The sequence below is a fragment of the Anser brachyrhynchus genome (assembly GCF_964034855.1).
Source record: "Anser brachyrhynchus genome assembly, chromosome: 1".
In the NCBI taxonomy this organism is placed as follows: Eukaryota; Metazoa; Chordata; class Aves; order Anseriformes; family Anatidae; genus Anser; species Anser brachyrhynchus.
In genome coordinates, this window is record NC_137694.1 from 117,085,840 (window position 1) to 117,099,183 (window position 13,344).

Here is a 13,344-nt window from a genome sequence, read left to right on the forward strand (position 1 = left end):
ACTAAAGAATGGGGAGAAAGAAATCTGCAAGTCCTGGAAATTTGCTGTGTGCATACTCAAAGGCACATAGGCACAGGAACAAGTATCATAGAAAAATGAGGAGTGGCCAGTGGCCAAGTCATGCCTCTGCTCTGCATCTCCAAGACTGTCACCTCAACCATTCCAGAATTTGCTGCTGTCTGCCTGAGTGAGACCCTGTGGGAGGGGAACCCCAGCCTCAGGCAACGTAGATTCCTGGAGCTTTCATTGTAGAAACTGATTACAATTTATTTTGACTGATTAAACTTGAAATATTTTGTTCGTAGACACACATTGGGTTTAACATTTTTTTTTTAGAAATAAAATCAGATTGTTTTTGCTTTATTTGTGTTTTAAGCACATTCATTCTTTAAAAACAAATGCAACCCTCTCTCCCTTCTCCCTAATGTAAACCCCTTATATCCACTGTTCCTACTGAAGATATTAGTTTTAAGTATTTTTAGTAGATTGTCAGCTAGTGTATTTAAGAAAAAAACACTCTCCTTATTAATTTGTACAGATCTAGAAAGACTCTGGAGCTTATCCTTTGTTTTGATTTAATTTGCAAGGCTGGAAAATGAGAGACTGAGCATCTTAATGCAGCTCCTCATTTCTTTGACAATGAGGAATACATTTAATTAGGAACCAGAGCCTCCCTCCCCCAACAGATTTCTGAGCATGGCATACACTTACTGTACTACAATAGCTGTGTTTTTTTCCTTATGTTGTCCTCTTCCTACCTTGCACAGTGAGCTGAATTATTCCGCGATCCTCCCCATAAGAATTGATGGCATGGCAGGAAAAGAAGCCAGAATCTTCACGTACAGTTGGCAAAATCTATAGGTGGTTTGAAAAGAAGTGATTGATTGAACAGCACGCAGAGAAAATAAACCAACAGCTTTTCTGTATGGTGCAAGAAAAATTGTACAAACTGTTTTACTTGACAGTAGTAAACAGATATTGCATGTTATACACATATATACATATGCACAGTAAAGGATCCAAAATACTGAAACTTATCAAAACTAGCAACACCTGGATTGAGGAAGCAGGCTATCAGCTCTACATGTGTAGTCAGGAGTTGGAGAACCACCTATTCCTGTAGCTTCTCATCAGGAGCCTTGTTCCGAGTCGCTCATAAGTTTGCCAAGTATTTAACAGTTGGCTAAAATTTGCCATACAAAATGGTGCCTTCTGCTGCCTCCAAAATTTTCCAGATAGTTCTGAAAATAACTCAAGTCACTGAAGTCTGTGTGGAGGAAATAAAGGTTCAAATACTGCTGGTGAACCGTGTAGTATTCTGCATGATGCCTCATAATAAAATTTGGGTGGTCTTTCCTTTCAATTTTCTATTTTATAACATAGACAATTATATATATTCTTTACATACATGATCATAATGATATTTTTCTACAGGACCACTGCTTCATTCAAAGTACGAGAGGGAGAGGATTTTATAAATGAGCACATATTCCAAATGACGTTTTCTTCTCATTGTTCAGTGTGCTCTTCACACTTTATTTACTGCACACAGTTCAAACTGTGCCCTGAAGACAGACGTATTCATTCTCTCATAGCATTTTCTGTGACATTCACCTATGCAATTCCCATTGCAGGAACATGAGTGAATTTATTTTCATAAACCCTGACATCATGAAAAGCATTACCACCATTTTGTATGGGGAATTAAGGAACCAGACATATGATAATGTTTGTGGCTGCTTGACAAGTTGCCACATATTAGCTCATCCATGGTAACTCCATGTGCTCTTTACTCCTTGGTGAAGCCAAGGTAATATGAGTGCAACTCTTATTCACCACTGGTTAAGATAAATGGATTTATTTCCCACTCACTACAAGGATATTGAAGAGTTACCATCTGAGATGTGGTAACTTGCCAATCTGTGTTAAGTTGCACATGTGGCTGAGCTTTAAGATAGAAGAACAAAAGTTTTCAGAGCCCAATTTGATACATCTAGGGCCTTCTTTTCCCCCCTCGGAGTCCTTAGCAATAAATAGCATTTCATGTGTTCATAACAGCTTCCTTTGAGTTAAGCTGCAGCTATGAGGGCTTAGTACTTCTGCAAATCAGACCCCAAGGGCTCAAGGCAAGTACCTAGAAAACAAAGAACACACAATTATTGGCCACCTGTGAAAAGTTTGGTTTCAATGATCAGCCTTGCATCACACAGTGTCTTTCATTACTTAACCCTAATTCAACTCCAGAGAAAATCCAAGTCATGCCTGACTGAGGCAGGGGTCCTGCAGAAAAAATAAAAGCTGAGTATACAACTAAGGATCACATCATCATACACACACAAAAGCACTCAATTAAAGGCTTCAAAGACAACCTTAATCCCAATGTTTTCTAGTTTGAGGGCATTTTGTCTCTCAGAAGTCAAAAGTTTTGTATGTAAAATAGATATGGATGTAGAATGCCACTACTGTATACAACAGCTTCAGAAGGGAATTCTCCAAGCAGGTCTCCAGCCTTCAAAAAATAAACATTGTTGTGCATCCAGGCACTATCTTTTTAAAGCCAATAAGATGAATGAGGGCAGAAAAGTCTAAATGTCTATTCTGTACTTGAATATTATTCAAAACACAAATGTACTAATATATACAAATTCACACATCCTTCCTCAATGACAAAGTTCCCTCAATGAAAGCAAAACCAAACTTTCGCTGGATATCATCCAACAAAATTTTTGGCTAGTGAAGAAAGAGATATACCTTAAGACTTACAACAGAATATAGGTAGAATCAGAGGAGAGCTGGAGAATTATTTCCCTGAGCCCAATAAATATATTTTTAGGAATGTGACTGAAAAATGGAAAATGAATATTTTTGAATTAAAATATATATTTAAAAATATTTTAGATTTCCTAAAGTACATGTAAAAATATAAAGGTATGGACTGGAAACTTGCTTGTGTTGGAAAAGTTCAAACTTGAGTGGAAAAAGTTTTATACTGAGGTTAATATCATAACCCTATCCATTATAGGTGACACCAGAACAGCATGAATTTCCTTTGCTTCCATGACCTTGGGATGGCCTTAAGTTCCCAAAACAACAGTGCTACTCATGTAGCCTCTCAATCTAACCCATGTCAGCTACTTAGAAGTTAGTGGAGCCCCACATACTGATTTATCAGCCAAGATGGCACTGTTGCCGCATCACCAGAGAGCTGCCTGTCAGAGAAGGAGAAGTGAAGATGAAGATTATGCCCTGTTGCTATGTGGCTTGGTGACTTCTGCTACTGTATATAAGTGCCAAATACTACTGGCAGCAGTAGCTATACTACTTACTACATGTGCTTTTTCCTTCTATTTTATTTTGAATCTGATGACTAACCTTACTTTGTAAAATTGTCCATGTATGGCTCACAAGCCCCACAGAGTAAAAGGAAGGGAGAAAAAATATTTTTAAATGACTGTATTTTTATATCAGAATAGCTTAACGACTTTGGTCAAGTTAAACCTGACACCCATCACATCTAATGGTCAGATATTCACTCAATGCTTATCAGCAGTGTACTGAAAATTGAGCCATGTTGCCCCATGAAGGACAGGACAAGGCATGAGCCATGTTGCTCCTGAGACAGAAAGGATGGAGGGGCTGTGAGTCAGCCTTGCTCTCTTGTTGCCTCTGTAGCATAAGGTCATGAAGATGGTGACTGATTTTTCTGGGAGATGGGACATCGACATTTCCTCTACTTCCTCTTGGTGGCAACAGTAGTCAGCCTAGCTCTCCAGGTCTGTGCCACAGATGGAGCAAGTGGTGGGGCTTTGGCCTTCTAGGAAGAAATAGCTGTGCATCCCTATCAAAATCAAAATCAAACCAAGCAACAATCTCATACATGTAAATGAGTCATGGGTCACTTTATTTTCTTACCTGCAGAGTAGAGATCACTTCATCTCCAACTTCTTTGGTGGAAACAAGATAACGGGACATTTCAGGGTTAATTATTCGGTCCTCTTTCTCCCAGCGGACTATGATGGGTTTCTCTCCATGTGCCGTGCAGCTCATCTCCTTCTTTTGACCTTGTGTTGCAAGGGTGGTGTTTGGATAGGAAGTTATCATAGCTGGAACTAAAAACAGACAGAGCAACAAAAACAGTTCTTCAGTGAGGTAACTACTCTGACCGGGAAGGTTGACCGTCCAGTCTGTGTCTCATTCAGTTTGTCCATATTTGAACAGATGGCCGAAAATGCATGAAAGGATTTTACTTTCAATTTTATGTGAGAAAATCTTAAAAGAGAAGATGAGCCTCAAAGGGAACTTAACAGAGAAGAGCAAAGACTGGACAGTGTGTCTATAGAGACAGAAGATGCACATCCAAATGAAACTTGGCTCCATTTATTTTTCTGCCCATAGGAAAATTTGTACCATAACTACAATATGCACAGCACATAAAAGTACTGTAAGTAACAAACACTCAGAAATTGGACCAATAAAGAACTGATAGAAATTTCTTATACCTTCTGGTGAACATTTTACTATACGTTTATCACAAATATGCACAAAGTTAACAGAAAGTACATTTACCTGTTTTATTTACTGACAGATATATGCTCTATCCTTGTACATTACAGTAATGGCCTATCAAAATGAGAGCTCCATTAAGCCAGAAGATGTACAAAATGAAAAGAGCAGCTCTGTACCAAAGGGCTTATAGTACATGTATGTGCTGAAGACATAGTTAAACTGTACTCAACTGCAGGTATAATTAAATATATAAATAAACCTATCTTGAAAATAAACCTATCTTGATTTGCATTTAATATATTTGAAAGTTATTTGCAGAATTTGCAGAACAGTTGGGATACAATCATCAACTTCATTAATTATTCAGGACTCTAAAATTTCTTAAAGTTGAAAAAATACTTTCTTTCTCATGAGAATTGACATAAAATCTAAGTATTTTTTACATTTTGGAAGGATAATTCATTTTCTGAAACAGGATGGTCGCTTTTATGTCCTCACTAGTCAGTCTTTTTCTTACCATATGATTTGTCCACTGATGAATAGCATCTGGGCATTTGTGAATACAAGAAATAAAAGTCTGTAAGTCTCTCTTATAGTTATGACAACTTACCTGCTTGGGAAAAGCTGGAAAGCCCTGGATAGCACACAGAACTGCTCTCCCTTGAAAGTATCAGTCCACTCCTTTCAACTTACATAAAGTGGCAATAAAGAATCACTTCACTAAGCTCTTATACTCCAGGGCTGACTCCTGAAATAGTCCTATTCTCATTTTTATGCATGAACACTTGCCCCTTATCAGTACAATTCACTTATTCCATCTTAACTTCCCTGGGTCTCAATTTTAAGAAGATGACATTGGCACTGAACCTGGTTTGAGGCCTTCCTAATTCTTTCTCCTGTATAGATTATATCTATTACTATCAGACAGAAAAAAAAAATACATAAATTTAAAAAAGTCTTATTGAAATGAATTACTATAATTGCTGTTTTGAAATGCTAATGTTTGGTGGCATGACCTTTTCACATGTCAGAGCTATTGATGCTTGGATATGACAATATGTCAGGATGCAGCCCATTCTGTACAAAGGACTCCTGAACCAATAAACCAATTTTAAAATGATCAAGGCCGTGGAGTGTGGGTGAGAATTACGAATGGGATCTAATTACAGGAAGAATCCTTAGAACGATCTTGTGTGAGACATAAGGCTCTTTAAGCAGTGATATACATTAGTGACAATGTATGTCATTTGACTATTTTGTTATTAGATTCCAATTATTTTTGTCAAAGAGAAGCACTCAAAGAGAAGAAATGATGAATAATCAAAATTGAAAATTAGGACGTGACTGATATCGTCTTCTAGAGAACAGAAAAATCTTCAGTTTTACTTAGAGTCTTTCCAGGCACTGATACCCCCAAGGAGGTTATTTTCAAAAGGTCATTTTTTCAGGCCATCAAAGTTTTGTGTCTGAACAAAGAAACTACGAGGCCTGCAGAGTTGTAGGCTTGTGGGCCCCGTATGCACAAGTATGTGCACTTGAACATATCTGCCCTTTTCCACAATACTTAAAATAGACCCATACATCCCTTTATGCAGTAAGAGAACCAATTCAGATGAGTGGCAGATTATTAAAGAGTTCACACTGACATCATTAGTTTGTGTCACCCCCTTGCTTTCTTCCATAATTTTCCAAGACTCCCACACATCCCTTCCTTCTTCATTTGAAGAATTTCTGCACATCTTCCTCATTTCCCCTCAGTGAAACACACTCCACTCCCCTTCACCTCTTTCTGTCTTCTTCTTACTGCAACCTCCTCACGTTCGCACATGCTCCCTAACCCCCTACAGCAACATTTTCTTTCTCCAGTCTCATTTTACTTCCCTAATGAAATCCTTCCAACCTCCCAAATGCCCTAATTATTTTCTCTACAACTGCAATCTTCTTTCCCATCAGTATCTCCTACTTATCTCCTGTTTCAAATATCTTGTTCTCCCGTGATAGAGGGAGCATGTGTTTGGCCCACCCTGGAGCTGAGGGGTGGCATGTGCCTCCCCACAAGGTACATGAGCACTCGGGGTGTCCATGCATCCGGGCAAGAGGGCTCAGCATTTGGAGCAGGTGAGCCTTGCACTGGCAGGTCTACCTTCTTCCTGCTTCTCAGGCACTATGCCCCCACAGAAAATGAGAAGATGATTGGATCTGAATTTTAATCCCATGGACCTCCATGAGTCTGTCTCACAGACTACTGGTCCACATTCGGCTCTCCTGAACAAGTGTCTATCAAAAGTCCCCTGATGTCCCACAGTACCAAAGAAAACACCATGACCATCTTGCTTCCTTTTTTAAAAACAGATGCTGTCTTATGAAGCTTATTTTTTTCCAACAAACTTTCTTAATAAGAATGGCATAAAAACGTGTAAAAAAAGATAACTTTATTCTTCAGATACAGCCTTAACCATACTTATCTTTTCCTTCCTCTCACATAATCTTCCACACTGATTCTTTATTGCCATAGCAATGCCTCACAGCTAAATATTTCTCCTTCCTCCAAAGCTGATTTTTTACTTTTCACATTTATCTCCAATGATCCTAAACCATAAGCTCTTCTTTTTATCTTCCTCGTTGTCAAAAGATTTCTGGTAACAAAGCCATGTTCCCAAAGATATTTTAGGCAATGTATATCTTCATCCTCAAACTATCTTTAATCAGATTATTGATGCAAATAACTTGAGTTGAATATGCTGCTTCTTTTCTGAAAAAAAATATTCTAAAAAAAATGTAAAAAACCAAACTGAGTATATATTTTATATATAAATGTGATATTGTCCTAGGATGCCTTAGTTAAGCATTGGAATGGGTTGCCCAGGGAGATGGTGGAGTCACCGTCCCTGGGGGTGTTTAAGTAAAGGTTGGACGTGGTTAGAGATATGGTTTAGTGGGTGACATTGGTGGTAGCGGGATGGTTGGGCCAGATATCTTGGAGGTCTTTTCCAACCTTAACGATTCTGTGATTCTATGATTCTATGCATCTAAGCAGATGCAATTGGAAGTATATCGAGATGATTCACATGCCATAATTTGTCCCTGTGGGACAAATTAATCCAAGTCTATTATTTCCTCTGGGGTTCTCCCCATCATTCTCTGAAGCATGCCATGTGGCTCTGGACAATGTTAAAGCTGGTCTATTGGACCAAATAGAAGCTATAGTTTATAGATTATGGTGATTTCAATTTCAATGTCAGTGGCATTAATCTAGGAGATTTCTCTGTTTAATGTTGGGCTTCCATTTGGAAAGCTGATTTGTTTACTCCTTTTTCCAGGTCAATTCATTATCTTACCCTTCTTCATGCCAATCCTGTAGGGAATAACCTCATTACTTTATACTATTAACAACTTCATCATTAAAAATTGAAATGAATACATCAGCAGTAGAAATTACTCGTAATAATCATGGAACTGGTCAAGATGAAATAAGAAAATTTTGTTCAATTCTTAAAAAAAATCAAATTTGGACCTTTCCTGAGATTCAGTAAAAATTACTTAATTTGACTTTCTATTCTCTGCTACTGCTTAATGTTCTGTCAGAAACTGAATGCAACTAAAAATGAAAACATTTAATTATCTTGATAAGACTTTTAATTTGTAATTAAACACTAAATATCATGGCGGAACCCTAAATGATTCTAAGACTGACTGAAGTTCTCAATACATTTAAGAACTAAACTAACTAAACTAAACTAAACTAAACTATCTATAGACTCCAAATGGCAATTTTTCTGGCAACTTAGTGGTGGTTAGGAGAGGAATACAACACAGTCAACAACAAAATCAGTGGGAGATGCCATATGACACTGTACAATGTGTTTTGAGCTGTTTTAAAAGTTGGAGTGCTGCTCACATCCAAACATTAATGAAAATTAAAATTGCTCTTGAGAAAGAATAGAAAAGATGCAGCAGAAAAACAAATTTCATGACTTAATGACATGTACATAACTCAATGCAGTGAGAATTTGAGTGTGCTTGATAACAGACATGTCCTGGCTGCTGTCAGTGATACAACTCCTGGCACATCACCATGTCTCATCATGTCTCCACTTTTGGTCTTAAGATCTCTTCCCTGACATTGTAAATACCAAGTAACTTGATTTCTTTACTGGAGCATGCATGAAGAGGCCAGTTTGGAGTCTGCCTGCACCCATCCAGGCAGCAGCTATGCCAACAGCTCCACGAAGTGGGAAATATCTGCCATCACAGTGGGATTCATCTTGCAAGCATCTTGGTAGTCATCCTAGACTTCCTCAATGGAAAGATTTTCACAGTGGTGTTCATCAAACCAGATAAACTGTGCCCTCAAAAGCCTTTTCTTTACACTGATCCTTCAAGTACCTGCAATGCCTTGCTCAGTTGCAGAGAAATGCACAACAATACTCTAATAAGCATGGTGATGAACCACATCTGGTTTTCTTGTACAACTTCTAGAACAAAGTACCATGGCCCTGTGATGTGCTTTAACAACCCTAGGTAAAAATAACATCAAAAATGAGAATAGGGACTTGGGTAAGAGCAAACTGCACTAAAGTTGGATTATATTGAAAAAATAATAATAATTTTAATTCTAATTTAACATTTAAGCCAAATTTAGCATATCCTCTCATGTTGGTCTACCACAGCGAGAATATTTTTCTCTCCATGACAGATGATATTTTCCATCACACACAATAAACTCTGTCTTTCTCAATCCGCTTTTGCTCAGGCAAAGAAAGCTCATACAAAAAAATGACTTTTAAGAGGGACAAGCTATCACAGTATAATTACTTGATTTCTACTTATTACCATATTTTCAAATTTAGTAGACTTCTACAACTTAATTAGTGAGTTACTGAAATTCTTCTCTTAACTTCAGCTTTCCCTTTCTGTTGTGACATTCTTGCTTACTTAAGCAGCATTTCTCCAGAATTCAAATGGTGCAATGAGCCTAGCAGTGAATTTTAAATCGATGGGACTCCTCAATGGGACTTGGCAAAACTATGACCTCTGTAGCAGGTGAAAATATTGCTCTTAACCCTCATCCTCAAGAGATATGTAAGACTAGAAATCAAAGAATACTGCATGCCTCAAAAGGTGAAAAAAGTATGTTAAAACAAAAGTAAGCATCCTGTTTTTATGAATAGAAATTATTTTCACAAAAACGATGGTTGTATAATTATTCCCTCCTGTTTTTCTTTAACTTCTGTTTTCCTTAGTAGAATAATGAAAATGAGCAAAGCGAATAATTAAAATTATTTTCTATAAATATTCAGTAAATTTGAAAATGAACTTCATGTTTGTGATCCAGTTGTGCTCTTTATTGTGAACCTTCTCAGAGACATATTCTTTTAGGATAAATATTTTAAAAATTCAATCTCATATATTTAAATATTTCATGAAGGTGAATTCTGAATGCATATTTTATTATATTGCTTTGAATAGGTAATGATTCTTTTTTTTTTTTTTTTTTTTTCCGTTGGTGTAAGCAATGCAACTCTCAAATAGAAACATTACTTACATAAGTCACCTAGTCACTAACTAATCAATATGGTATAAATTCCAAATTGAAAAAGCAAATCCTTTGAAATTAATTACTGCTGAGGTTTCAGACTAGGGGAAATGATTTCAAATGCATAAACCTGAGAATTTTGAGGAGAGAAGCAAAAACTTGATGAATTAATGTGACAGGCTAAATTATATACTCAGTGTTAGTTTCAGTAATCTACAGCATATACAAAATAAATCCAGATGAGTGTATTCCTGATATTTTTGTTAATAAAGCAAAACAAATCATATGACTCTCAACCTGCCCTAAAAGGAGGGCTACTGACTTTCCATTAGTAACTGTTACATAAACAGATTTCTGGAGAATAAGCAAGAGCTTCATTAGCAGTCCTATTAGCATAACAATTTTCTGAAAGAACAGTATGAAACACAGTACTGTCATGGAAAAAGATCCTGTGCACAGCAGAAATTGCAACTTTATATTTAGTGAAGAGTGACATCCATGAGAATGATGACATATAAATAATAGAGGGAAAGTAAACACAGACATGATCAGCCCATGTCCCAGCAACCTAAGTTTGCATTACAAATCCTGTATCAAAACATGGAACTCAGTGATACGTAAAAACTTCATTATTAGGACATTAGAACATCTCTGCAAGGTAATCTTTGAAAAAAAAATCTAAAGACATATATCACAAGGTAGGAATGAATAAGGATTCTGTTCACTTTAAGATATGATTTCAGCTAGGTATTCCACTGATATAAATTAAGTTACTTTGATTATAAGTATTATTCAAACATGTGTTTCCAAGCTAGAACAGGCCTTGTTTGATGCTAAGCTTTAATAAGAATGACAATGATGTCTTGAAAACTTGGCAGTTTCACCAGCGCCTCATGATCTGATTGAATATGTCAGGCTAAAGGCTGCGAACATTTAGGGTTCATATCTTATTCACTCAGAAGCAGTTTCAGGTCACATTATAGGAAAAGAAGTTGATTTATTTTGCATGACAACTATGAATTTTAACCAAAAGACACATTAATAAAATAAAAAAGGTCTTTTCTCTCAAATTGCAGAGGTATTTTTTCCCTCTTCCTGAGGTCTTTCCATGCATTAGCATTATGTTTGTATAGTGCAAACTGCTGTCTTCAGATGATACACAGCAGCTTCTTATATTTTTTGGTCTTTCCTTTGACTTTGACATGGTACTGAAATGAATGACTTTCTTTTGCATTGTCATGCAGCTTCAATTGCCATTTTGTCTAACTGCACTTCCTAATAACCAAGAGAAAGAAAATGGGAAATGATAAGCTGACAGCTTTGTTCCCTGCAGTCAGTTATAGTAAAAGCCTGTGGAAATTTATGACAAATTATGGTAACCCACATGAGGCACTGGAAAATCAGTATTCTCAGAGCTTGTCTAATTGTCAAGAAAAATAAGTGATCAAAGATCTATTAAAATATAAATATATTAACATATATTTGTGATTTATGAAAATTTAGACCATCTTCTTTCACAATAAATTAATGGATGGTGTTATTCTTATCATCACTACTGTTGAAAAGTATAGATGTTTAAAAATTTATATTAGAAACATGTATCCATTAAGTATAAATTTCTTTTGGGTCACTTTCTATTCCAGATCAATTGCCATGTTTCTTCTCCCTGTATAAAAGTCAGTTTGCAATGAGCAGGACTGTTATAGTTAAAACCAGCAGTATATAATTTTACATATCTTGTCCTATGCTTTGATCTTAAATTGAATTTAATCTGCCATCAAGACAGCATGAAGTTTTAATGCTATATTAGAGGTTTAATGTTATCATAATTGTAAAGTACAGTGCTCTAATTTTTTGAGACTTACTGAACACAAATCAGTAAAAGCACAGACTGCAGAATCACATGGTAGGACTCATTTTCTTAGAACTTGTTATTCTTTAAACTTTCTGTAAGTGCTTTTTAATTAAAAAAAAATAATACACTTGTGTCTTTTGTTTTTGTTTTTGTTATTGTTTTTTCATTAAAAACAACCAAACAGTTTACGGTTCTGGTGGTGGTGGGGTTTTTTGTTTGTTTTTGTTTTTTTTTAAACCAGAAAATCACTGGAAAACATAAACTCCGATCAGGCTGTATTTTATGACCCAACTATTCCCATGGGTTTTTTAGATTTTGGAGGCTGTAAAATGACATGTGTAAATGTCCCTCACAGAGGAAGAGAAGCAAGCGCTAATTGAGGTATTGACAGGTTTAGATGAAGCAGAAACACGCTAAGAAACTCTGGCTACAACAAAAATGAGTATTGGTGAGTAGTGCATTCTGGGACATTAATGGTTTTCACTCACTGTTCATTCATGCAAGTAAGTATACTTTTAAGCACAGTGACTTGGCTCTGTAACAGCACAGTTATGAGCTAAAAAACCATGAAATATTATCTGCTGATGTATAAGAAAGAGTTCTGGTAGAACCAGTCTTGCCTAACCTTTCAGATGAATTATATTTTTATTGTCTGGATAGCTGCAAATAGCTCAGTAGCATCTGAAACTCTGATGATCGGGACAAAACTCAAAGATATTAAAATCAGCAAGGTACAACTCTCTCTGTATTAATGTAGGCATTTGCTATATAAATAAATTAACATACAGAATATAAATAAATATACATATGTATTCTGCATATTAATGCTAACAAGGGTGTTATGACATTGTATATATACACAAAAGTATTCCCATACATGTGGAAGTAGAGTATGCTCATAGAACCAGGCATTCATATCAACCTGATTTCAGGTGGCTATTTAGGATGTCAACAAATGCTTCTATCTCAGGAAAGATAGGAAAGGAGGTTCAGCTGGGGAGAATAAGAAACTAATAAAAAGCTCTGAAGACATTTATTTTAATGGACATCAATCTGGTTTCTCCAATCAAAATTCTAACATTTGGCCCTGTCACAGAGACTGTCTGGGAATGGCCTGACTGTCTATGGAATATTAGCTCTACTTGTTGCTGAAAAACAACAAACTTGATTCCTAATCTACTCTATCTTTTGTTTTCCAGCATTAGGTCTGTTTTCTACTTTGTCTGCTCAGCATGCCAGAATTTTTTACAAGGAAAAATAGATCTCTTCAGCTGATCAGTAAAAGGAGACAATTTTTAGAAGAGAGGGGAACCATCTTAAAAGCCACATGGTGTAAGAAAAGCTGATAGACTACTTGTGTGTTTAACAACATTTTTTAAAATACTTGTTATGGAAGAAGAGAATTGCTAGTATTGAAAAACTAAGACAGCTTAGAGAAACACAATGT

At 36.3% G+C, this 13,344-nt stretch overlaps 1 protein-coding gene across 7 annotated transcripts in view; it reads right to left on the minus strand.

Moving 5' to 3' along the window:
- The window catches only part of DSCAM (DS cell adhesion molecule), a 473,116-nt gene that overhangs the window by 111,047 nt on the left and 348,725 nt on the right, over window positions 1–13,344 (minus strand). For all 7 annotated transcript variants that reach the window (XR_013945106.1, XR_013945107.1, XM_080576586.1 and 4 more), the window contains 2 exons: window positions 3,913–4,109; window positions 759–855 (listed from right to left, as the gene is read on the minus strand). Coding sequence is in view for 5 of the 7 variants with exons in the window: in XM_080576586.1 (XP_080432712.1) it covers window positions 759–855; window positions 3,913–4,109 (294 nt within the window). In the remaining 2 variants the exon portion in view is untranslated. The remainder of the gene's footprint in view (window positions 1–758; window positions 856–3,912; window positions 4,110–13,344) is intronic.